Source organism: Gossypium hirsutum, chromosome D11 (assembly GCF_007990345.1).
Source record: "Gossypium hirsutum isolate 1008001.06 chromosome D11, Gossypium_hirsutum_v2.1, whole genome shotgun sequence".
NCBI classification, from domain to species: domain Eukaryota; kingdom Viridiplantae; phylum Streptophyta; class Magnoliopsida; order Malvales; family Malvaceae; genus Gossypium; species Gossypium hirsutum.
The window spans coordinates 4,830,611-4,852,360 of NC_053447.1; the positions used below are offsets into that span (position 1 = coordinate 4,830,611).

The window sequence follows — 21,750 nt, forward strand, 5'->3', positions numbered from 1 at the left end:
ATATTATATGGGCAAAATAACAATACATCTGAACTACTAACTATGGATGGAGTTGCACATTTGTACACTTTCTTTATAATTTTTTATGCTGTGTGAAAAATATGATTTCAATAAAATATATTTATTATTTCGTAAATACAAAAGTAAAAAATACAAGATTCTAATCTGAAAAGAAAAAGAAAGAAAGAGGGTAGTAATAATTGCAGAGTTAGAAAAACAAGGCAATAACTAAAGAGAAGACTGAGAGGAGGGGTAGCAAAAAGCAAAAAGACAGAAGCTTCTTATTTGATTTTTGCTTTTTCTTTTTCCATAAGAGAGAAAAACTCAAACAAATATACTGTCATCCCTTTCACTAAGCCAGCTCATTACTTCTAATTTACAGATTAAAAGAGAATCAAAGATTGATTCTTTCACTTTTGAAGTTACATGGTACATCTGAAATGAAAAAACCCCTTTTTTGTTTCTTCTCCAATTTGATTCCTTCCTCAAAGGTAAGCTACTTTCTTCTAAATCCAATTTTTTTTTTTAGATTCTAAGATTTGGGTTTTTGTTGGGTGACTGATATCTTATTGTTTTCTCTTTGCTTTTTGGTCAAGGTCAGGGTTTTTTTTTTTTTGTGTGTGTGTGTGTGTGTGTATGTGTGTGTGTTGGGTTCTGATAGTTTTAGCTTGGAAGTTCATAGACTTTTAATGTGTCTCCTTGTAGTTATTGAGTTGAACTTCTTTCAATTATGTGAGAACCATTTAGCTGTTCTTTTCCGTCTTGTTGTTTGAAATGGAATTCCTTGGTTAGTTCTTCATTTATTTCCCTAGTACTGAATGTTAATACCTGCATTTACTGCTTTACAACCTGGAAGAAGCCTTTTGAGCTTATTGGAATATTGTTTGGTTTTGATGGAAAAGTTGCTGCTACTTCCTAATTTATATTTATTACAGTTTATTAGTAGCTTCCTATTGTAACTAAATTCACAGTTCTATTGACATTATTATTATTATTCTTTGAAATTTCTCCATTGCACCATTAACTTAATATTGGCAATTCCTTTTCATTCATTTTGAATCAAATTGGATCTTAAGAATTTTAGCTTTCTAGAAAAAGCAGATGTTTTACTTGCTCATAATAGTGATTTTGCAAAGAGGTGATTGTCCTTGGGGAATCCCCACCAGGTCTGTGAACCTGGTAATGGCTGAAGCTGCAGGAATAGCTCTTTAGCTAATTGTGTTGTGCCTTACATTTTTGTGCTTGAATGTTTTTGCAGAGATGGAATTCACTTTTATGCTCGTGAGATTTTATATTTCATGGCATTGATCGTTGGGGCTAACTTTGTTGAAAATGGAATCCTTTCGTGGTTTTATTATATTGGCTTGCTTGCTTTCTTTTGTATCTGCTAATTTACAAGGTATGTGGTTATTCCTTGTCTGAATTTTCTTTTTCCTGGTCAAACATGCATACGCTGCACATGTGGAGGCAATTGTTCTCTGGTTTCACTTGGTGTGGTAAATTTGATAATAGACATCTTCTTTTTCTTTTTTTTTCTCATAATACTAGTTACTTCGGAGTTTTAGGTCCTTATTCATACTAAAGAATTTAGATGTATACCAAATATGTTACTTAGCCAGTAAGCTCAAATGGGAACATAATAAGATGCTAGAAGCTTTTCATTTTGCTCAATGAGCTCTAGATTTGGTTTCATATATGCTTTTAATCAAACTATATAATAATATATTTCCTCTACTGAAATATTAGCGGGTTGAGAAACTGATATATGCCTAAAAGTTATATTTGCCTGAATTCTAGGGAGAGACATATGGATGTCTAAACATGTGCGCATGTGTGAGTCGTATAGTGAGATGATATTCCTCGGATAATCTTGTTTCTTTGTTCTATTGATTTTATATTCCAACTCTTTAGGCCTGGTTTGGCCTGGTGTTATTTGTTTGCGTAATTAGATTATGAATATTCATATCATTTGTTTCAGGAGATGCTTTATTTGCATTGAAGACTTCGCTCCGTGCTTCACCCGATCAGTTGAGAGACTGGAATCCCGATCAAGTTAATCCTTGCGCTTGGCCAAATGTTATGTGTGATCCTAGTAATAATGTCATTTCCGTGTAAGTAATTTGCTGTACTTTTATTTTTCCTCCTTGACTATTATTCGTAGTTGTAAATATATGCATGCATTATTCAATTGATTATGAAATATTTATTATTAATTTTTCATTCTTCTTCATTATATAAATAAATAGGTATCCTTATGTCATAATTCTGCTTTCAGGATGTTGGCATCCATGAACTTTTCTGGCACGCTGTCCCCTAAAATAGGAGTTCTGACGACACTTTCATCACTGTATGTATCGAACATATTCAATCAAACAGTATATTTCAATAGTTTATGTTCTTCATGTGTTCATATATCTCTGTATACCGTGTGTTCATCCTGTAGTACATTGAAAGGAAATGGTATAACTGGTGAGATACCAAAAGAGTTAGGGAACTTGTCGAGCTTGACCAGCTTGGATTTGGAAAATAATCGTTTAACCGGAGATATACCTTCTTCCCTCGGTAATCTTAAAAATCTCCAATTCCTGTAAGTACTGCTGTTTGTTTTATATTTAGGCTTATTTATTTATTTGCAGTGTCTTGTATTTAATTATTTTAAGGCATCCTTCCTTTCATTCAAGCAGGACACTGAGCATGAACAATCTTACTGGGACTATCCCTTCGTCAATCTCAGATCTTCCAAAGTTGATTAGTCTGTAAGTATTGCATCAAGATTGATATCTGAATGTCTTGGAAAACAGCACTTAATTGACTAAGCCTTGAGTTCCCAGTTTGTAAAGTTGCAAACTCGAACGAACAAGGATTATTTCTTTTTACTCTTTTTAAAGTTACCGATGGCATGGTTGAACTATTTCTGCAGTCTGCTCGATGGAAATGATCTTAGCGGTCAAGTTCCTGATCATTTGTTCCGCATTCCGATTTACAAGTATGCCTATCTTTGATTAGTTCATTTCATTTCCAATTTTAAGACAGAAATAAAAATATTGTAAATGGTCAATTCAATTCTCACACCGATCACAAATATTTATCAGCAGTGAACTTAAGCTAACACATTATTTATTTCAGTTTTACAGGAAACAGGCTAAATTGTGGTCGAAATTTTCCGCACGGTTGTGCATCAAAAGGAAATGAGTCGGGTAGTTGGATTTGATAATTTGAGTGAATTGCATTTTTTTTACAGCTTTCAATGGTTTCAAAGATACCCCATTTAAAAATATGTACCGTACTTTGACCAGCTATCTCTGAGGTTTCTCTTTGCTTGCAGGTTCATCACAGAAACCGAAAGTTGGAATTATAGTTGGAATTATTGGCGGGTTTATAATTCTTCTTCTTTTCAGTAGCTTGCTGTTTTTCTTGTGCAAGGGTCGAAAAGGCTACAAGGGTGAAGTATTTGTAGATGTTGCAGGTTGGTGCTACCTTTCATACTTCTGAGTAAAAACCGGTGGCTGCTGATCGGACCAGCTGATTTGATCAAAATGATTTTAAATATATAAAAAATAATTTCTGGTCCAACTGAATAATTTTGAATGGTCAGGTGAAGTCGACCGAAGAATTGCTTTTGGTCAATTGAAAAGGTTTGCTTGGAGGGAATTACAGTTGGCTACTGATAGCTTCAGTGAAAAGAATATCCTCGGACAGGGAGGTTTTGGAAAGGTTTATAAAGGCGTGCTTTCTGATAACACAAAAATTGCAGTTAAGAGATTAACCGATTTTGAAAGTCCTGGAGGAGATGCGGCTTTTCAACGTGAAGTCGAGATGATAAGTGTAGCTGTTCACAGGAATCTCTTGAGGCTGATTGGCTTTTGCACAACACCAACTGAACGCCTTTTGGTTTATCCGTTTATGGAGAATTTAAGTGTGGCGTATCGCCTTAGAGGTACTAGTTATTTGAGAATTTAATTCAACATTACCATATTACATATATTTTATCATTCTTAAAACGAACTTCCTATCAAAAACAAACATTGTGCTATTGCCATTAGAGCTACTTTAGGTGCAGAAAACTGTTTTTATATAATTTTCTGTTTTATAAGGCATTCAGTTCTACAGAGCTTCGTATAATATGCGACTATTATTGGAACTGTTGCAGAACTCAAACCTGGTGAACCTGTTTTAGATTGGCCTACAAGAAAAAGAATAGCCCTAGGTGCAGCACGTGGACTGGAATACCTTCATGAGCATTGCAATCCGAAGATCATTCATCGGGATGTGAAGGCAGCTAATGTATTGTTGGACGAAGACTTTGAAGCGGTTGTTGGTGACTTCGGCCTTGCAAAGTTGGTGGATGTCAGGCAGACAAATGTAACGACTCAAGTTCGAGGGACAATGGGTCACATAGCACCCGAGTACTTGTCCACTGGGAAGTCATCGGAAAGGACAGATGTCTTTGGTTACGGGATTATGCTTCTAGAGCTTGTAACAGGTCAACGCGCGATTGATTTTTCACGCTTGGAAGAAGAAGATGATGTTTTGCTGCTTGATCATGTAAGATAAAATCTATTATTATGTTGGCTTTCACATTTGCAAATGAACAGTTCTTAATAGTATTGTTGTTTTTGCTCACTGGTCAATTTTTGTTTGTGAAGGTCAAGAAGCTGGAAAGGGAGAAAAAGCTGGATGCTATCGTAGATCAGAACCTTAATGAAAACTACAACATCGAGGAGGTGGAAGCAATGATCCAAGTTGCATTGCTTTGTACACAAGCTTCACCCGAGGAACGTCCAGCAATGTCAGAGGTGGTGAGGATGCTGGAAGGAGAGGGGCTGGCTGAGAGATGGGAAGAGTGGCAGCATGTTGAAGTTACGCGTAGGCAAGAGTACGAAAGACTTCAAAGGAGATTTGAATGGGGAGAAGATTCATTATATAATCAGGACGCGATTGAGTTATCTGGCGGAAGATGAGGTAAACATATAATATCCTAGTTAGTTGGTTAGCTAAATCAAATGTTTCGCTTTAGCCAAAAAAAAAGCCATCATATTATTTCTGTTTTAATATCCGAATCATTGTTCGTCATAACTCTCCTTTTCAGCATGCTGTATTCGATGATTTCTTGTTTGTGTTTATTGAATGGAAGAACAAACCTGAAGAAAGGGCATGTTCTTGATTTTCAGTTAATTTTTCTCTTAATCTCAACATGGCGCCTTTGTGTTTGTGTGTTTTAAAGAAACCATATTTTTCTCAATCATTCTTTTTCGTGATTGAACCATACATAAACTTTGAGGTGTAGCTTGGCAAACTTTCCAGTTTACACTTAAAAACACTTGCACAAAAAATAAGAAGCATTTTGTTATTGCAAGAAGCTAACATTATTATATGTTACAATAAAGATTATTAGAAAATCTGAAACCAACACTAAAAATCAAGACAAAAATAGAGCAGTGAAGTAAAGGATGGAAAACATATTTGCAACGTATAATTTTACACTAAATATAAATCCAAGTCTTACCTTGATGACAACGCTACAACACATCGCGAGACGGTCCCTACACATCTTGCAAAGAGTAATTCTCAAAAGACCCAGACCCATCAAGCAAATCGAGATCATTAAAAAACCCATCATACAAATAGGATTCTTTCTCCGTCAACTCATCTTCATCTTCGTCTTCAACTTCCTCCATTGCCACCACTCCTTTCAGCTTCTTATCCTCCTCGGCCGCCACCGCCGGCATATGCCCTTCGAACAATGATATATGTCCAAAAAGCTTATCTTTCCTCGAAAACCCATTCCCACAACTACATTTCCACTTCTTACTCTCTTCACCTACGCCACAATTCTTCAAATGAGCCTTCAAATCCGCCAAAACCGAGAAACTCTTCTTATGGCACCTATTGCAACAATACATTTTTGGGCAATGACTTCTCTTGAAATGGTTCCTTACACAGATAACCGATTTCAGTGGCCTAAATTTTTTATGTTTCTTGTTCCTATTACACCCCTCATACGGGCACGAGAACTGGGCTTTCCGAACCGTATTCTTTACTTCCGGTTTCTTCGCCAACGCTTCTGGAGTTTTGTACTGATCTCCGTGAGCCCTCATATGCATCCGTAGATTCGCATCACGTTTGAAACCTTTCCCGCAAATTTCGCAGAAATGTAAATGTTCCGAAAGCAATTCGACGGCGTCTAACTCGATTACCTCGGACTCTCCTCCATTGTAATCTTCGAACTCGGGTTTCGTTTCTGGAGTCGGGTTTAGAACCGGAGCCAGATTACGGTAATGGATTTGGGCACAAGAGAGAAGAGCGGCACCGTTGATGATGGTTTGGTGGACGGCGTTGGCGATTTCGGAGGAAACGTAGTCCATTTGATCTTTGGAGATCAAAGTGTTGGTGTTGACCGATTGAGAGAGGAAATCTTGTAGAGAGTCCATCCTACTTTTCACCGTCGAGAGATTTTGGAGTGGAACACGTAGATTAGCATCGCCGTCCGGCTCTTGTTGCCGTCCAGAGGCTCCTCCGGTGCCGGGATATTCCGACGATATACGAAAGGGTTCTCCGGGATTCGACATTTTTTTTTTGGGGGGAAGTGGAGCTCTTTTTTTTTTTCCCTTTTCTGAATTTTAATAAGCTTAAGGAAGACCAAGTAGAAAAGGCTTTTCTCTTTTATTTTATTTTATATTATGAACTTTGAAAAAGACAAGAAGAGAGCCAAGTTGGAAACACTCGAAATGTACGCTGAGATCGACACGTGTGAATTGCAGATCCCGGCCTTTTTAATAACTGCGTGGCTCGCAACTATTGGGTTACTATTTTTTCTTTTGGACTTTTCTTCGATCATTTGTAGAATCTTTTCATTTGATTATTGCATTTTTTTCCAAAATTTTAAACCTAAAAAATTAATTATGGCAAATAAAGACTTGGCTTAGTAGGAGAGATGTCAAAGTTTCAATCTCACATCTATGCTTGATTTAGATTTATTTTAGTCACTCATTCAATTTAGTATCTAAAATAATTGATTTTATCGTTATTAACATGTGTTTATTTTAATGAGCTATTTAATTTTATGTTAGAAATATTTTCAATAATAAATATAAGTGAACGTGATAATAAATTTTAGATTTGTAGTTGTTTTATTTAAGGGTAAATTATTAAAATAGTCACTTTTGTTTTCTTCGGATTACATTTTAGTCACTTATATTTGAAATGTTACGTTTTAGTCGCTTACGTTATTGTGTTGTAACGTTTTAGTCATTGAGCATTAATTGTCGTTAACGATGTAACGGTAAACTGACGTGGCATGTTAATATCATTTCAAAAGAAAATGTTAGGTTAAATTATACAATTGGTCCCTATATTTTTCCATTTTGAGCAATTTAATTTTTCTCTTTTACGTTAAAAGAGATTGAGAAGGGAAGAAAATAGATGGAGAAGCAGAAGAGAATGGAAAATAAAGAAAAAAAGGAAAATAAAGAGAATGGAAAATTAAAAGAACATAAAAGAAAAAAAATGCTCAAAACGAAAAAAATATGGGGACCAATTGTATAAATTAACCTAAAATTTTTGTTTGAAATGATGATTTAACGTGTCACGTTATCTTACCATTATATCGTTAACGACAATTAACGGCTCAGTGACTAAAATGTTACAACACGTTAATCTAAGTGACTAAAATGTAACATTTCAAACATAAGTGATTAAAGTGTAACTTGAGGGAAACAAAAGTGACTATTTTGATAGTTTACCATTTATTTAAAGATGTTATAAAAATATGAAAAGATAAAAAAATTCATTATAATAATATTAATTATAATTTTAAAAAAAATGTTTCTATAGTTTCATAACTGAGTTGATGACTCGATTAAGGATGATACCAACCCAATAAAATATTTAAATATAAGTATAACTATAAGTTTTAATTTAAATTTTTTTATCAAAACTTTTATAATGTTGAAGTTAGTTTCTACTTTAATGTTGAATGAATTCCAAGTTTTTCAATGTACGAGATTGCATAAAGTGCCTCGATACTATGGTTGCTGAAGTTCGATTGAATTCACGATTCTTCTAGACTCATTTCATCTCTTTTCTTACCAAGGGCGAAGGTAGAAATTTTTTTTAGGTGGGTCGAAATTAAATTGTATATTTTTATAATACTAAAAAATAAAATTTCATCATTTAAATAATTTATATCTTTATAATTTTTAAATGATTAAATCAAAATTTTATCATTTTGGGGGATAAAGTACAATTTTACCTTTTCTAATTTAAAATTTTTAAAATTTTAAAGAGGCCTAAATGAAAATTTTCCCATTTTATACCCCGGCTATGCGGCTGCCTCTTATGATACCTCTTATTTCTCTATTTTTCATTCTAAATTATTTAAATCTCTTCTAGTACTTTAACATAAAGTGATAAAAAGTAGAAAAAAAAATGAATGAAGTGATTAATTGCTGCCGAAATTTGAAAATTTATGTGTCGGGTCATTAAATCATCTAAAATTATATACAATAACTTGAATTAGCAAGTTCCTTTACATGCTAGAGTTTATTGCCACTCTAGTTGAAGGATGGAGGGGCACAAAACCTATACTTTTCTTCTTCTTCTTTTCATACAATAACTGTACTATAATGTTACAAGATTTAGTGTTATTGAGATGAGACACATTTTATTTCCAATGAAGGAACTAAAGCCTTGCATTGTCCCTGAGAAGGAGAATGATATGGCATACAGATGAAGATGACATGATTGTGGAGGGCCAATGTTATAGATGGGATTGAAAATTGAATCAGTCTAACTTTTGATTTTCAGTTGAACTGATGGTTAAATAATAAAATACTAAAAATTTAGGGTTTTTTACAAAATTATTATAAAAAATAAAAATTTACCAAAATATTATAACTTTTTCTTTATTTACTAAAATATTATAACTTTTTTTATTAAAATATACAAAAAAAATAAAAAACAGAAAAAAACCTGACAACAACCTGATCAGGCCAATCACATTGGCGGCACCAAAGGCGCCAAAGAGATTGGCGGCACCAATGGTGCCAAAGGACTAAAATGTGACCACCTGCAGTTTCAAGGACATGACATGAAATTTACCATTTCAGATTTTGAAAGTGAATTGTTGCAGCGGGCACTAAAATTGAAATGTGACTAATTGCCTTCTAAGCCCTCCTTATTTATTATTTTTTATTCTCCTTCAACTCACTTTTTTATTTAATAAACAAGCCCTCAACCTATTTTTGTAGTTAAATAAACTCTTAATTTATGATTTTTACTCATAAAAGCCTTTTATTTTATTATTAAAGTAAATATATTTTACCTAAAGTAAAGTTATTTAAAAAAGTATAAACTAATTCGCATTTTATGTATTATTTTGGTAATTTGATGAGAATAGTTTATTTAAAAAATTTACTAAATTTGATGAGAATAGTTTATAATTATAATTTATTTTTTCTATTTGGGTTACATTTATGGGTGATCAGTTTTATTATTACTCCTGGTTTTTACTGGTATTTCTATTAATTTTTTAATTAAATCTAATATTAGTTAAGTGATAATTAAGATACTTAGAATTCTAATTAAGTAATAACTCTATTTTAATTTAATAAACTATTCTCATTTAATAACTCTATTTTAATTTAAATATTGGCTTGATCAGGTTGTTGTCAGGTTTTTTTTTCTGTTTTTTGTTTTTTTGTATATTTTGGTAAATAAAAAAAAGTTATAATATTTTGGTAAATTTTTATTTTTTTTTATTTTTGTAAAAAACCCAAAAATTTAATATAGTCAATTTTTTTTATATATTTGAAAGATTATATCTCATATTCATGCTTCTTTTTTGAAGACTTTAAATAGTTTATACAATGCTTCGATATTCGTGTTTGACATATGTATATAGATAAATTATAAAAATAATCTTTTTTGTTTGGCTCATATTATATTTTAGTCATTTATATTTGAAATGTTACGTTTTAGTCACTTATAATATCGTTTTGTTACGAAGTGGCCACTCTACCGTTAAGCTCGTTACCTCCCTAATGACAGTCCTACGTGGCAGTCCAAATTAAATTTATTTAATTAAAAACCTATTTAATTTCAGCAACTAGACATCTAAGTTGGCATTTAAACCTCATTTGGACTACCATGTAGGACTGTTGTAAGGGACAACAGGTAACGGAGTTTAACGGTAGAGTAACCACTTCATAACACAACGATAACGTAAGTGACTAAAACGCAATATTTCAAACATAAATGACTAAAATATAATCTGAGTCAAACAAAATTGACTATTTTTATAGTTTACCCTAAGTGTTAGTAAGTATAGGAAAACAGAATAAAGAAATATAAAATGAAATTGATTGAATATTCTAGTATTATTTGCTTGATTGTATTAGTACAGGAACAGGATTAATATACATGTGTGAGTGACTAGCTGCTGCTAACCAATTCTACTAACAGTATACCAGATTGTATAACTGATTGCTAACAACCTAACTTGCCTTATACACTAACACTATGCAACTGCTGCAGAACTGAAACCCGGTTTTAGATTCGGCTACAAGAATAATAATAGCTCTAGGAGTAGGAGAATACCTTCATGAAAGGTTGCAATCCAAAAATCATTCATGGGGATGTGAAGGTGAAGGTGGATGCTATCGTAGAGCGGAACCTTAATAAAAAACTACAGCATCGAGGAGGTGGTGTCAGTGGTCCAAGTTGCATGGCTTTGTGTATCGTATCGTAACTCTCCTTTTTGGCATGTTTTATTCCACGATTTCTAGTTTAGGGTTTATTGAATCGACGAAGAACAAACGTGGAGAAAGGGCATGATCTTGTTTATTTCTCTTAATCTCAACATGTCCTGTTTTGAGTGTTCAAAGATTAATGTGACGTTATGCTTGAATGGCTGTTAGAGCAACCCTTTCTTTTCCTCAATCGCGCTTCTTCATTGAACCATTTTTGTATGCTGAACTATATCAACTTCCCAGTTCTAGCTTGCTAAACCGGAATAATTGATTTCTATAAGTTTTTTTCGTATATTCGACTAAATATTTATATTCATATATTTTAATTATTATTTATTGTAAATTTCGAGATATCAATTATCGGATATTCATTCTCCAAAGCTATTTTAATTTTTACTTGCAACATTTACATTCTACGTAAAAACATAGTTTTGAAAATATGACTCTTATAAAAAAAAATTGAATATAACACATTGATAGTTTGATTGTGTTAACTAAATCTAAATAATCTAAATCTGTGAGTTGTGCTACAAACTGTCATCTAATAATTCTACTTACGTCCTATGAAACAAAATCTAATTATGGTAGTACTGAATTAGTATGGTATTTACTTTTAAATGTAATTATAAAAAATAAAATATTAAAAATTAATTTAAAATATTAAAATCTTATAGCAATGATACGGATTGTGATATTAGTTGAAATGGACCAAAATAAATTAATATGACTAAACCGAAACTTAAACTAATTAGTACTAAGTTTAGTGTTGCTTCTCAACAATATTTTTGAGATAAAAAAAATTCTTTACAAAAACACATTTTTTTACCCAAAACAGAAGTAGAAAAATTCAATTTTTGTTCAAAAGTATTTTATAATTCAAAAATAATTTTGACAAACAATACTAAATTAATCCTAAATGCTTCTCAACCAGTAATTCAGTACCAACTAGGCGACTACCATGATTCCAACATATCTTGCAAACAATAATTCTCAAGAGAATCAAACCCATTAAGCCAATCATCAAATAACCCATCTTCCAAACAAGCTTTCTTTTGTTCATCTTCCTCCATTGCGACTATTCCTTTTAGCTTCCGATCCTCCTCGGCCACCATCGCCGGCATATGCCCTTCAAACAATGATATATGTCGGAAAAGCTTATCTTTCCTAGAAAACCCATTCCCACAACTACACTTCCACTTCTTAATCTCTTCCTTTCCGCCACAATGCTTCAAATGAACCTTCAAATCCACCAAAATCGAGAAACTCTTCTTATGGCACCTATTGCAACGATACATTTTCGGGCAATGGCTTCTCTTGAAATGATTCCTTACACAAATGACCGATTTCAGTGACCTAAACTTGTGGTGTTTCTTGTTCCTATTACACCCCTCGTACGGGCACGAAAACCGGGTTTTTCGACCCGGATTCATCACGTCCGAATTGTTCTCGGATTTCTTTGCCAACGCTTCCGGAGTTTTGTACTGATCTCCGTGAGCCCTCATATGCATACGTAGATTCGCGTCACGTTTGAAACTTTTCCGGCAAATTTCGCAGAAATGTAAATGTTCCGAAAGCAATTCGACGGCGTCTACCTCGATTACGTCGGGTTCTCCTTCATCGGAATCTTCGAACTCCGGTTTCAGTTCCGGAGTCGGATTCGAATTCCGGCAATGAGTTTTTTGGGCACAAGAGAGGAGAGCGGCACTGTTGGTGATGATTTGGTGTACAGCGTCGGCGATTTCGGAGGAAACGAGGTCCATTTGATCTTTGGAGATCAAAGTGTTGGTGTTAACCGATAGAGATAGGAAATCTTGTAGTGAATCCATTCTACGTTTCACCGTCGAGAGGTTTTGGAGAGGGACACGTAAATCGGCGGCCAAGGCTATAGGATCATGTTGCTGGCGAGAGGGTCCTCCGTTGCCGGGATATTCCGACGATGTACGAAAAGGTTCTGCGGGAATCGACATTTTTGACTGGGGAAGTGAAGTGTTTTTTTTTCTCTAAATTTGGTAATGTAAGATTTTGATAAGCTTACGAAAGAGCAAGTGACAAGGGGCCATGTCGTTCTATTTTATATTATGTTTTTTACTGTGAACTATTGAGGAAAAGATAAGAGACAGCAAGTTGAAACACTCTAAATGTATCTGGTACTGACACGTGTGAATTAGACCTTGACCGTTTAATAATTCTGTGGCGGCTCTGGGCCATGGAACTATTGGGTCATTATCTACTTTTGCTTTGAAGTTTGTTTCCGCCCATTTTGTGTTTGAATGAAAAATTTAGTTTTTATTCACAATTTAGTCCTTAAATTATATATATTTTTTCACGTTGATATTTTAGCTTTACTCCAGTCAATAGGTTCAGCTCATTTGAGTTAACACTGTTAAAAAATTTTGATCAACCATGTGGAGCCGATCAAAGCATCCCACCTGCCATTTTGGACGCATCACCATCCATATGAAATTAATATATTATATATTAAACTTAAATTAATTTTTTTATTTTCTCTCTCTTCTCCAAACCAAAAATGATTTTCATCTTCTCGTCTTTATTTCTAGCAAACCACTCAATCTAAGGGAAAATATTGTATAAAATAGAGATGTCATATCATCTTGTATCTCTTATCAATTATTTAATATTATTTTAATATTTTTTTATATCATTGACACATTATTTTTGTAATTTTTTAAACATAAACCCTAAACTCTAGTGACATCATTAAAAAAATTACATTCTTTTTAGAATAAATATCTATAAATAAAAATATTAAGAAGAAAAAGAAAGAAATGATAATGCTTTAGTCCCAAAAAATGTAGAGGTGATTCTAAGAACCTTAAAAATTTTATAAAATTCAATGCATTTAAAATATTAAAATATTTTAATAAGAAACATCACTTAATTAAAAATCACAAAATCTAACTCTTTAAAAAATAAAACTGTAAGGGGAAAATGTTAATTTAAAAGATTTTATGTATTATATGGATATAGTTAATGTTAAATTTGTAAGTTAGAAATTAAAAAAGAATAAGTAGAACAATATAAATGGTAATCGGATATTATGGATAAAATAAAGTAAAAACAAAAATAATTTTGACCTAATAAATTTATTCATTATTATTTTAATATAATAATGTTAAAATCTAATATAAGATTAATATTTAATTGGGTATATTGAATAAAAAATAACAAAGTCTCATATTAAAAAGAAAAACCTGGTTTTTCCTTATTCGGCTAAAGTACCCAATAATAGAATAATTTGCAGACCAAATTTCCTAAAATAAACAAAGTGGTGGGGGAATTGGCATTGGCATTGGCATGCTTTGCTCTAATGTGGGAGACCACAGCAGACTTCCACTCATCACAGTAAATACCGCGTCCTTCAACATATACCCACTTTGCTTGTTTGGGATGGATTTGAATAAAATTATAATATAAATATAAATTTTATAACACATAATATAAATATGGAGTAATTTCTATCAGTACCATCTTAAAATTTTTAATCTTTTTCATTTTTAAATATATAAAAGATTAATATACACATCCGAATACAATCACCTCTCTAACTTCATCTAAATTTTAAAAAAAATGATTTAAAATTTTTTTAGGGTTTTTTCACAGGAAAAAAATAGCCACCAAAAATATAATTCTATTTTTATGCAATCGATCTATGGAATTAAATTTTTTGAATCAATTATTGATGTGGTTTATACATGATTTGTATTCATATTTATTTATATTTACGATTTAAGTATTCTATAAAGCTTTTCATTTGTATTATCAATAAAATTGTTTTCAAATAATGTTATCGTGATAGAGCATTTTGATGGTATTCACAAGATTGAATTCTGATATGACGAAGAGAAGAAGTAATTTGAGACTAAACTATTTGTGCATCACTAATGCAATGTGTTTTTTGGGCTCTTCAAGTGATTTATTAGTAGGCCATGGTTTATTGTCAGTTTAGTTCGATAATGACAAGCTAAGATGCAATTTTCGAAGATTGATTAATGTGACACATCTCTAATTTGTTTATTAACTTTTTGGTTGTAGTTATTGCTAGTCTATTTTTCTTTTCTATTGTGGTTTTTTTTAGACAATAACATCTGTATAGCAGTTTATTGTTTTATTCGTAGTTTGAGCTATGTGTTATGTCAATGTATTCCTATTATTTATGATTCCTATTAATGATAGTAATTTTCTTTAAAAAAATTGAATTAATTATATCATAATTATTAAAATGACCAAAATTATTTTTATTAATTCAAACTTTTTTTTTTGTGAAGAAAAAACTCATAAAAGTTTAATTCAGAATTACAATATCAAAAGCATCACTAACCTTATCTTTATCAATGACTTCACTTAAACTCGTTGGGATATTTGTCATCACGTTAACACCCTCCACATTAGCAAGAGCCATCTTGACAATCTTGTTCCCGACAAAATTAAACTTCCTAAGGACATGTCTTACCATCCAAAGGTCTTTATTCTGTAATGTCAAAATTTAAGTTTTAATTAAAAAATATATGTTCTTTAAAAAATCAAATTAAATAAAAAACACGATTGTATTAGATATAAATTTGGTTCCACTAAACAATCGACACACATAATTATTCGAGTTAAAATGCTAAGGTAGATTTTTTTCTCTAAAATATACATTACAACTTGTCATGTCAATTTTTTTATGTTTTAGAATTTTTTTTAATTTGCATAAATATTTTATTTAAAATTATTAAAATTATTAATTATTTGAGTTAATTAATCTCATTGTTAAAAAAAATCATATTTGAGCATAATAGTTGAATCAAATCTACAACTTGATGATTTTCTAATAACTAAAATTATTAATTATTTGGTAAATAAGCCGTGAAATTTCTTAAATGCACAAATGTGATTGAGATTCTATCATATATCTTTAAGTTGTATTTAAAAAATTTTAAAAAAAATGTAACAAATTTTAAATACAAGATTTTATAGAGTTTTTGTTAATTTTTTAAATACAAGATTAAATGAGTGACAAATATTAATTTTAATTTTAATATTATATAAGGACACATGACAAATTCTTATTATATACATATAGTGAGAGGCAAATTCGAAGGGGGCAGAGAGTGCCTTGGTCCCCAAACAATAAAAAATTTTCAATTTAGTTCTTTTATAAATAAAATATATATAAATTAATATATATTGAGATTATACTTTGGCTCTTTTAAAATGAAAAAAATTCAATTCAATCTTCTTATAAATAAAGAAATTATAAATTAATATACAGTAAAATTACACTTTAGCTCATAAAAATGAAATAATTTCTGTTAAATCCCTACAAAAATAATAAATTTATATTTTAATTTATGAAGTTAAAATTCGACTTTCCCTAATTGTTTTTGGATTGGCTGGTACATATAATAGTATAAATAGTATAGATGTAGATGTGTTTATACAGGGATGATCATTTAGTCAAAAACAAGAAATCAATTATGAAAAAAAGCTCAAACTTTAAACGTCAGATTCAAAGTTTCATCCAAATCCAATTGCCTCCACTCAGTGGCCTGGTCGGCGACGCCAGTACCCGCCGCCAGTTAACTTTTGAAGACCACCGACATCTCTTTTTATAGAAAAGATCTAGAAGAATGACATGCTCGTTAATAACCATGCAAGATTTACTCAATTTGTCTGACAATCTTAAGCAGAAGATTCTCCAAATTGCTGAAAACAAAGCAAGAATTCATTACCCTTATGTTGATGTTGAAGCTGAAATAGTTTATAAGAATGAGTTAAATTGTGAATATTCGAATATATGTTTTGGCAATGAATATTTTAATCACTTAATCTTTATATCATTACTCCTCAATTTAATAATTCAAACAATATCAATAATAATGTAAGCCCAAATCCTAGCAAAGTTACCATCAATCATATGTTTCAATAATCCTTCATTCATACTTCACTCACCATTTCTCAATAAGTAAAGTCATATTTATGGATGTCCAAGTAAGTGTTAATTGCCAGCAAATGAGCTAATTTGGAAATGCTTATAGCTAAAACTATTGTACCATATGAAGTAACTTTTATGTTTTACTTGGTAGGGTGAACAGAAAATTATATATATATTTTTGGTAGAGTGAAAAGAAAGTTAGAAAAGCAATTTTCTCTTTCTCTTTCTCTAGGTCTTGATAGAGAAGACAGAAAATTTAAAAAAAAAATTATTTTAATCAATGGATTACTTTGTAAAGATAAAAAATGAGAAGAAGATTAATAAAATTTTTTAAATAATATATATTTTAGAACTAATTCGCATATCTTATTCTCACTATTTTATCACTCCATTTTAAAATAATTGCTTTTATGCATTAAGATGATATATCATCATATTTTGTGTTTTATTTTCTCTTGCTGTTCTTTATTATTAGGTGCCTTCAAAATTTTCACCCATCTTTCCATCTTTCTACTTTCTCACTCAAGCAAACGCATTTTTAATTATTAATTAAGGGAAATTATTTGGCACACATTAAATTTTTAGACTTCACAAACAATGTTAAGATATTGACAAATGTCCTATAAACTCTTATAGTAAAATATTTTAAAAATATTTTAAAAAAACACATTAATTTTTTAAATACTGCCCGTGAAATAAAAAAATACACTCTCAACATACCAAATACTAACTTATTAATTAAAGCAAATAACCTATAATTAATTAGATCTAAAATTACAAACAATCTTATCGAAGGCCCAACTTGAGCAAGTTGGATAAGCAGCTAGAGCATTCAAAAAAGTCCCAATAACTTATTCCGCCCTATGATTTTACAAACAAAAAAAAAACCCTCCATTTAATTTTCTCTTTTTTCTTTTGGTGAAAACTAGTCTCTTATAATCCTTAAACTTAAACTTTATCAAATCACTCTAAAAGGAATGAAAAAGTTAATATTTGTTTAACTTTGTTGAAGTGACATACACGTGAATGTCAAGTCAAACCGAAACTAACTTTTTCATCCATTTTGGGATGATTTGATAAATAATGTTAATTCAAAGGGTAAAAAAGGCAAAATAAAATAAAATTCTAAAATAACTTTTTATATGGTTGAATGCCAAAACAAAATTTGAAAAAAACAACTTTTCATTAGATTATTTCCACTCAGTCCGTGAGACTGTAAAGACAAAGCATTAGCAATTACCAAAAGAAAGAGTAATAACATGTTCATAGATAAGTTGATCACACAGGGCACATTAAGGTAGAAGAAAGTCGGGAGCCACAAATAGGATCGAAATTCTTGGAATACCAGTACGTAACGCAAGACTTCAGGAAAGAATTCTCCATAATACTTTTACACTCTGCCTCTTTGGCCCCTCTTTCCTTTCTTAAATTTTTGTTGACTTACGTATCAGAAAATGTCTCAAAAATCTATTTCCGGTATTCCCCTTACCTTATTAATTCATTGCTTGCAGGTCTTGCTCCCCTTCATCCAACTGACGAAGTTATCTAACTGATCATTAACCCAGCTAAGAAAATCAGGGCCTAAAATCAAACCGGACCAAACTTGAATTAACAGAACTTCTATCCAAAATCCGACCCCAACATATATAATAAAATTTTCATGCCAATTGAACTTAATTTGGTGAATGAGACTTACCTAAGTAACGTGAAGGAAGTTCGGAAACTTAATTTGGATCTCTTTTTCCCTATCTCTTAAGCTAAGCTTGTAGTAAATACAGTATTTGTTTTAACAAGCACAACCACCTCCTTGCTGATCTGGATTTTGATATGAATTTCCACTGGATTTCAGGTTTACATCAACCATATCGTCCTGTTTTGTTGAAGAAAGAGATCCCATTCCTGGTAAGGCAGCAGCTATCTTGCGGAATAGAGGCTGCAATTTCACATTATTCATTTTCAAACTGCAAGTTAACAAAAGGAGCAAAAAGTAAACACTACCACTGCATCTACTTTAAACAAGAAAAATGATGTGCAAGGTACAGCATAAAAGTAGGAGATCAACAATACATATATGTAACGTCACTGCTATTGCAATATGAGTGTAGGATATGAATATGCTTAAGTTTCAAATCTTTTAATATATCTAGAGAATCATATATTCGGACCTAAATGTTGAACATGTAAATATATAAAGTAAAATAAAAATTCAGTTAACAAAATATTGTATGACTATCAAATTGTTGTATTTTCCACCTTAATGTTGAATCCTGCTTTTGCACTGGTTTCTATGAACATGACTCCAAGTTCACGAGCCTTGCTATCTCCTTCCTCTATAGAAACCTGCCTGTTTAGTCACCAAATTGTGCAAATTAACGACACAATAAAAGATATTCACTACATTTTTAGTTTAAAGTTGCTGTTGAAATTTTTTGGATAGAAAAAGAAGTATTTAAGAAGTATAATCAAGAAATGTTATTTCCTTGGCCATGCCAAATTAGTCAAAAACATCTTCTATGTTGCTCGTGTGCTTGTAAGTTAACTGTTACACCTCTTAAGTGCGAAAGAAAAATGACATTTTAAACTTCCTAAATTAGAATAAGTCCAAGCAAATAAGCAATTAAAATCCAGCAATAAGGAAACCCAATCAAGAAGTTCAATTATTTTTCCATCTTATCACTTACCTTTTATCAACCAGATCGGTTTTGTTCCCAACAAGGACAATAATGACATCGGTGCCTCGTTCTGTGCGTACTTCTTCAATCCACTTTGAAGTGTTCAAAAATGATTGTCTATCTGCAAAGTGATCATCCAAGTGAGGGATGGGAATAATTCAGGTTAAGGCGTACGCCAAACAAATAATAATGGTTACCAAAGAGTGTTCAATTAATAAAACATAATAACTATGCATGTACATGTACATGTATGATATAAAGTATTTGGCTAGCTGATACTCACTAGCTACATCATAGGCAATTACTGCAACAGAAGAATCTCTGATATAACTTGGAATAAGACTCCTAAATCTCTCCTGCCCTGCAGTATCCCTGTGAAATTATAAGATAAAACTCAAACAGAGAAGAGATAATAGGTCGAGCTCGGCTATGGCCTGAATTTTGTTGAAATTTTTACCCAACCTTGATCAGGCGAGACTGACCCGAGAGTTCAGTTTACTGGTTTTAAATATTTAAAATTTATGTTTATAATTAAATTCAAATAATGTTTTATTTACAAATAGTGATTCGGATCAAACTGGTCATCAAGAAAAAAATCATCCAAACTTGGTCTATTGGACCGGGTGAATAGTCAATCCTTGGAATTGATGAGGATAGTTATTTTTTAAGATGATAAAAGTACACAACAAAATGAAATAATTTTTGACAAGTGACAACAAATATAAGCTCTATTTGGCACTAGTTTGTTGACTAAAATCTAAATTTAGAAGAAGTCCAAAACAAATTTGCAAGAAATATGCTCTGTATTCATTCAGCGTTTATCGAAATGAATCGCTGATCAAAGTTATCCAAGATTCTACATTGTTCAGAAAAGAGGGGCGTAGAGGAAGAAAACATAGTACCAAAGCTGCAATCGAACCGTTCGATCTTCAAGATACATTGTCTTTGACAAAAAATCAATTCCTATAGTGGCCTGCAATTGATTTATATCAATGAATCAGGAGCAATTTCTTTTTCTTCAAGCAAAATATACATAAAAACTGCCGATTCAAAATCTAAATTAATCATATTTAAAAAAATAAAAATCAAGATCTGGTTAAGCTATTATACAAAATTGGTCATAATTTCCTGTACCCTAAAAATCAAGCATTTTTTAAACTAAGATCATTTCGATCGAGATCAACAACAGAAGAAACGACGACATTTACATCCGTGACTAATACTCCCGATCATTATCTAACGGAGAGTGATAATAAACCAAATACGGGACTAAATTACGAGCGACAGAGGAATTTAAGAAACGGTAAAATCTTACTCAGAAAAACCACGTCGAATAGTTAAAAAAAATGAATGAAAAATTGACCTGATAAGTGGTGTCGAATTTATCGTGAAAAATTGACCTGATAAGTGGTGTCGAATTTATCGTACATGAAGCGGGTGATAATGCTGGTTTTGCCGACAGATTGATCGCCTAAGAATACAAGCTTGTATTTCGCCAGAGGGGACACCGTCGCCATTTTTCAATTTCTTCTCTCTCTCTCTTCGATTGTATAAACGAGAGTTTCAGATCTGAACCAGGAAGGAAAATAAAATAAAATTACTATTATTATGGAAATGGAAATGAAACTTTTTAATTTTGAGAAGAGAGAAGAAAATGAAGGAAAGCTTTGACTTCAATCGTTTATATAGTGAGTTCGAGAAACCGCCAATTATCGAGAGTCAAAACCTTTGAACAGCTTTTTTCTTTCCAATTTTATCCCTTCCTTTATAAGGAGACGGGATAAACTCATCAGAGTATTCGGGGATCGAGAATAGAATTTTATCCTTGAATTATTCCCACATTTTCAATTTGTCCTATTTAGTATTTATTCGTTTTGATTTGAGTTCAATTTTTTTTTCATTCCAAAAGTATAATTAAAAATTGTTACATATTTAATCTTTAATAGATATATTAAATTATTATTTTGCATATAAAATTTAAAATCTTATTAAAAATGCCAATAAAACTTTTATATTGTTGGTAAAAGTCGAAGTTTTCCAAGTTAAAAGAACATTTATAAACCCCGGATTCTATCACTTTTTTAAGTTTTCGTGACTCCCAAGTCGAAGAGATCAGATTCAATTTATTTCTGTTGATTTTTTCAATACATTAATTAATTTATGAATGGTGATTAAATAATAGTAACAGAATAATAAAGGGGAATTTGACCCCACTTGGTGGTTTCAATAGTTTGGAACTTGAGGCATTCCAACAGTAAAAAGAAACTTGAAACCCCAATTGGAGAAGATGTAGATCCATATGTTATAATTCTTAATGGCAGTCAATTAAGGCCTTCATTACCTCTATAATGACAAAAAAAGGGAGGATCATGATATTTTTTTTAGAATCTAACTA

General features: G+C 31.6%; 4 protein-coding genes across 6 annotated transcripts; 1 reads left to right on the forward strand and 3 right to left on the reverse strand.

Annotated features, from left to right (window-relative positions):
• The first annotated feature begins 172 nt into the window (after positions 1-172).
• LOC107911634 (probable LRR receptor-like serine/threonine-protein kinase At5g10290) lies at positions 173-5,175 on the forward strand. Its single transcript, XM_016839501.2, has 12 exons — positions 173-491; positions 1,259-1,399; positions 1,979-2,111; positions 2,276-2,347; positions 2,444-2,587; positions 2,685-2,756; positions 2,921-2,986; positions 3,127-3,197; positions 3,326-3,466; positions 3,596-3,937; positions 4,151-4,545; positions 4,647-5,175. The coding sequence occupies exons 2-12, from the start codon at positions 1,333-1,335 to the stop codon at positions 4,959-4,961; spliced, it is 1,818 nt and encodes a 605-aa protein (XP_016694990.2). The 5' UTR covers positions 173-491; positions 1,259-1,332; the 3' UTR covers positions 4,962-5,175.
• A 153-nt stretch (positions 5,176-5,328) lies between these two features.
• LOC107911635 (protein SENSITIVE TO PROTON RHIZOTOXICITY 1) lies at positions 5,329-6,648 on the reverse strand. The gene has a single exon (XM_016839502.2). The coding sequence runs from the start codon at positions 6,567-6,569 to the stop codon at positions 5,544-5,546; it is 1,026 nt and encodes a 341-aa protein (XP_016694991.1). The 5' UTR covers positions 6,570-6,648; the 3' UTR covers positions 5,329-5,543.
• Positions 6,649-11,464: 4,816 nt separating this feature from the next.
• Positions 11,465-12,948, reverse strand: LOC107911221 (protein SENSITIVE TO PROTON RHIZOTOXICITY 1). The gene has a single exon (XM_016839096.2). It carries the CDS (start codon positions 12,713-12,715, stop codon positions 11,702-11,704), a length of 1,014 nt encoding a protein of 337 aa, XP_016694585.2. The 5' UTR covers positions 12,716-12,948; the 3' UTR covers positions 11,465-11,701.
• Positions 12,949-17,847: 4,899 nt separating this feature from the next.
• On the reverse strand, positions 17,848-21,088 carry LOC107911636 (ras-related protein RABH1e). 3 transcript variants are annotated; one of them, XM_016839504.2, is made up of 7 exons: positions 20,756-21,078; positions 20,258-20,328; positions 19,639-19,727; positions 19,365-19,476; positions 18,937-19,027; positions 18,380-18,616; positions 17,848-18,232 (listed from the first exon to the last, which is right to left on the reverse strand). In XM_016839504.2, the coding sequence occupies exons 1-6, from the start codon at positions 20,870-20,872 to the stop codon at positions 18,470-18,472; spliced, it is 627 nt and encodes a 208-aa protein (XP_016694993.1). In that variant the 5' UTR covers positions 20,873-21,078; the 3' UTR covers positions 17,848-18,232; positions 18,380-18,469. The 3 variants fall into 3 exon arrangements, with proteins under 3 accessions (XP_016694993.1, XP_016694992.1, XP_040961558.1); XM_016839503.2 differs by having other exon boundaries at positions 17,848-18,264; positions 20,756-21,074; XM_041105624.1 differs by lacking the exon at positions 17,848-18,232 and having other exon boundaries at positions 18,562-18,644; positions 20,756-21,088.
• Between the last annotated feature and the right edge of the window lie 662 nt (positions 21,089-21,750).